The sequence below is a fragment of the Marmota flaviventris genome, chromosome 9 (assembly GCF_047511675.1).
Source record: "Marmota flaviventris isolate mMarFla1 chromosome 9, mMarFla1.hap1, whole genome shotgun sequence".
NCBI lineage: Eukaryota > Metazoa > Chordata > Mammalia > Rodentia > Sciuridae > Marmota > Marmota flaviventris.
Window position 1 is genome coordinate 15,515,105 of NC_092506.1, and position 4,107 is coordinate 15,519,211.

At 37.7% G+C, this 4,107-nt stretch overlaps 1 protein-coding gene across 1 annotated transcript; it reads right to left on the reverse strand.

Moving 5' to 3' along the window:
* Window positions 1-895: 895 nt before the first annotated feature.
* On the reverse strand, window positions 896-1,831 carry LOC114081125 (olfactory receptor 2G3-like). Its single transcript, XM_027922707.2, has one exon. It carries the CDS (start codon window positions 1,829-1,831, stop codon window positions 896-898), a length of 936 nt encoding a protein of 311 aa, XP_027778508.2.
* Between the last annotated feature and the right edge of the window lie 2,276 nt (window positions 1,832-4,107).

A 4,107-nucleotide genomic window follows, 5' to 3' on the forward strand; every position in this document is an offset into this window, starting at 1 on the left:
GTGTATAAACATTCATAAACACAGAGGAATTGGATATATATGTGTCCATGAGGTCAGGAGTCATTTTTATTTTGTTTAACATTATATTACATTGTCATTCAGAAATAGGTTATGAAAAAATAGGTTATGTCTATTAATTTATATTTCGCCAAATTTGCTTATAATTACTGTTATGTTTTTGTCCATCCAATTAACCTAAGTTCAGCACAAACCTACTGATGAATAAAATAAGATTTCTTGATCCATTGCAAACAGGGGAATGAATATATGCCAGAGGGAACCATGGAGTGTCTCATCTAAACATGAAGATGTGGATCTAGCTTAGGATTTGTGGGGAGGATAGAGTCTAAATTGAATTTAAGTGAAGCAATGTTTTAATATACTTATTGCAAAGTAGGGCTACATGTGGAGGATCCATATCAAGTCTAAACCAGAAAGTACACACAGAGTCCTGCTTTCCAAGAAACTACAAAACAAACAGATGTGAAATGTTGAAACTGAAAATACTCAATCTGAGGTTCTACATTTGCAAAGAAAATTGAGATTTCCCTGGTTCAAAATGACTCGGAACCTTTGAGCAGAGTTCAGATGTTTCATCTTGCTGATGTGATTTCAAGTAACTAATTTTAGGGAATCTATGGTTTTATAGAAACAGGTTTTTAGTGAGTAACAAAATAGGACTCACTCAACAAAGGCAGTAGTGCTGAATCATTAGAGCATTTGTGAGTCCTGGGAGAAAACGTTATTTTCCTATTGCATTTACAACTGAATTTATGTGACTTTTCTGCAGGACAGAGCACAGGTTAACAGAGCAAGTCATTTTTATTCTCCCACTTCATACTCAGAGGGCAATTATTTTACAGTACAGTTGAACTTGGGGTCTTGTTAATGCCTCTTACGTCCTCTGTTTTGCAACTGCTCTTCTCAAAGCTCCTTTCACATCCTGGTTCCTCAGGCTGTAGATCAAGGGGTTGAGCATGGGTGTGACCACTGTGTAGAAGACTGCGATGACCTTGCCCCCAGCCCTGGAGGACTTAGACTGGGGTCTCATGTACATGAAGATGGCGGTTCCATAGAATAAGGCCACCACTGTCAGGTGGGAGGCGCAGGTGGACAGTGCCTTGTACCTCCCAGAGGCTGAGCGCATTCTGAGAACAGAGAGAAGGATCCGGGCATAGGAAACAACAATGAGGAGGAAAGGGATGAAGACAATGACAATACTGAAGATGAAAACAACCAGCTCTGTGAGTGAGGTGTCCGTGCAAGCCAGCCTCAGGACAGAAGGCACCTCGCAGAAAAAGTGATTCAGGACATTGGGCCCACAGTAGGGCAAACTTAAGGTGAGGACATTGATTACCATGGAACTCAGGAAGCTACTGGACCAAGAAATGGCTGCCAGTTGGACACAGGTGTTCCGGTCCATAATGACAGTATAGTGAAGCGGATGACAAATGGCTACATATCTGTCATAAGCCATGACACCAAGGAGAACACATTCAATCATTCCAAAGGAGAGAGAGAAGTACATCTGCGTAGCACAGCTGGAGAAAGGGATGGTCCTCCTTCTCCCCACCATGTTGGACAGCATTTGTGGGACATTGGTGGATGTGTAGCAAATGTCTAGAAAGGACAGATTTGTGAGGAAGAAGTACATGGGTGTCTGGAGACGAGGTTCTATCTGGATAATGGTGATGATGATAATATTCCCAACAACTGTTAATAAATAGAAGAACAAGAATACAACAAAAAGAATGAGCTGTATCTTTGGCTCAGATGAAAGTCCTAGGAACACAAATTCAGTCACAGTAAAGTTTATTTTCATTTTATCCATTTTTTTTTTCAGGCCACCTTGCTTTCAAAGAATCATGAACGTGACTGAAGACAAAATTAAATGCCCCATATATCAGAGATTAAAAATGAAAGGTTTGAGAAAGTAAGGAGAACTCTTAGTCTGGGATTTAACCTTGAGGACCTGAGGTTTATTACAAATGGAAAGTTTTTCTTCGGGTTTTGGAAGCCATATTCTGGTGAGATGAGAGTATCAAATCCAAGTCTCATGGATGTTGGCAGATATTCTTGCCATTCTAGAAAAAATAGTTTTGTTTGTTCATAATCATTCCAGGCACTAATCAGTCTTCAAAGCCTTACTCACACCTCACACCCTTCAAAACTTTCTCATTCCCTTTTCTATTTGCACCTAGAAATAGAGAAGCAACGTGCAACATTCAAGGAAACAGCAATTAAAGCATGGCCTCATGTGCTGTCCCAGTGATTGACAATTAAAGGCAGGACAGCAGCCTGAGCTGCGTCTGTGTGGCCCTGAGGCACCTTCTTGGACTCAGGCAAACTGACCACCAGAAAACAAAGACTGCACACGAGCAAAACCAGACACGATATGCACTCAGTGCCATTTCTCATCTTCCCCACGTTCATGCTATGTGATCTGAGACAGTACCTTCGTAATTAAAATCCGAATAATAACGACCAATTTTGTGACAATTTTAAAGATTAAATGACATCAAATGTTTAAAGAATTTTAAACAATGTCTACATGAAGGAAGCATTCAGAAATAGCATCTGTAATTAATAATCCTAATAACAAAATCTGATGGCACAGTTATGTGAAATTCAATTATCTAATAGTAGTCGTGTCAGAAAAATAAACATTAGCGAGAAGGATCCAGACAAGTTAAAGTTACTAAGTCTATTTACAGAGAGCCTCTTAGGTCCTTCCTGTATATATTTGCTCTTAGTTCATGCACAGCATTAATAAGTTTGATCAACTTTTTTCTAGTTCCCAGCAGCTGAAATAGGAGCAACTTAGAAAGATAGGGAATAATGAAGAAACCTAAATGTGGGCTCAACCACAAGAGAAAGAAGTAGCTGTCAATCATTCATTGATCCATTGGTTCATTTCCTTTTTTTCTTTCTTTATTTTTAGTTTTGTTTCCTTCCTTTCAAAACTACATTTTTGATGTTCTAGCATGTACCAGATGCTGGGTGTACACAGTGAACACAGCAGACGTTCTTGATGCTCTCATAGGTCTTACTGCCCACGGAGAGTTGCAGTGAAGAAAACCAACTGGTAACTGAGGGATTTGGGGCAATTTGCTCAGGAAGAAATAATAAGTAGTTGCAGGTCAGGAAAAGAATATATCATGATCAATGTCCTTTTCCAAATGATATCAACTCAGATTATTTCAGAAAGTTTTTAAGTAATTTGATTTAAATCAAGATTTTCACATTAAATAATTTTGTGTATGGATGCACTAAATTATCTAAAGCATGCAGTCCAGGAATTAAAAAAAAAAATGGATGTACCTGGAAAGAGAAGAGAGAAGTCAATCATAGTCTTGTTTTCATCAAAAGAGCAGAAGAAGTTCTGCTGCTAATAATTTATATTTATGAGCTTTTAAGGGATGATTAGAATAACAATAAATAATATCCACAGAGTGTTTCTGCATTGATGGCATGATGGCATGCAAAGAGGAGAACATGACTAGTGATGAAGCAGGACCTTTTCTGCCACTGGACAGTTTAGATTACATTCCTGGCTCTACAACTGAGAGGTACAATTCTCACTACCAGTCTGTGCCTCATTCTCCTCATCTATAGAATGGGAGCAAAAGCAGCACCCACCTCACAGACTTGATGGAGGAATTAAATGAGATAATGCATGCAGAATACCTAAAATAGTTAGCATAGATAATCATAATACCATATGATGCTCATTAGATGATTCTTGTTAAGTGTACAGAGCAAGGATTATTGCCAATTCTCCTCCAATGGCAGACACTAAGTCTTCAATACTTTAAATGCTCTGAGTTGAGTTCATTAAGTACTAAATGTATGCACATGAACTTGCAACCCACCTGTAATAGTATATCTGTATTATATATATGTATATATATGTGTATATATATATAAATAGGACTCTGTATCATATATATGGCTATATATATATATATATATATATATATATATATATATATAATTACATCATAAATAATAATCTTGTTTCTGTAGGCAAGCATATAGAAGAAACACTGCAAATAAAAAGGAACATATATATTTTGGTCAACTTCTGAACACTGTCTATATTTTGAA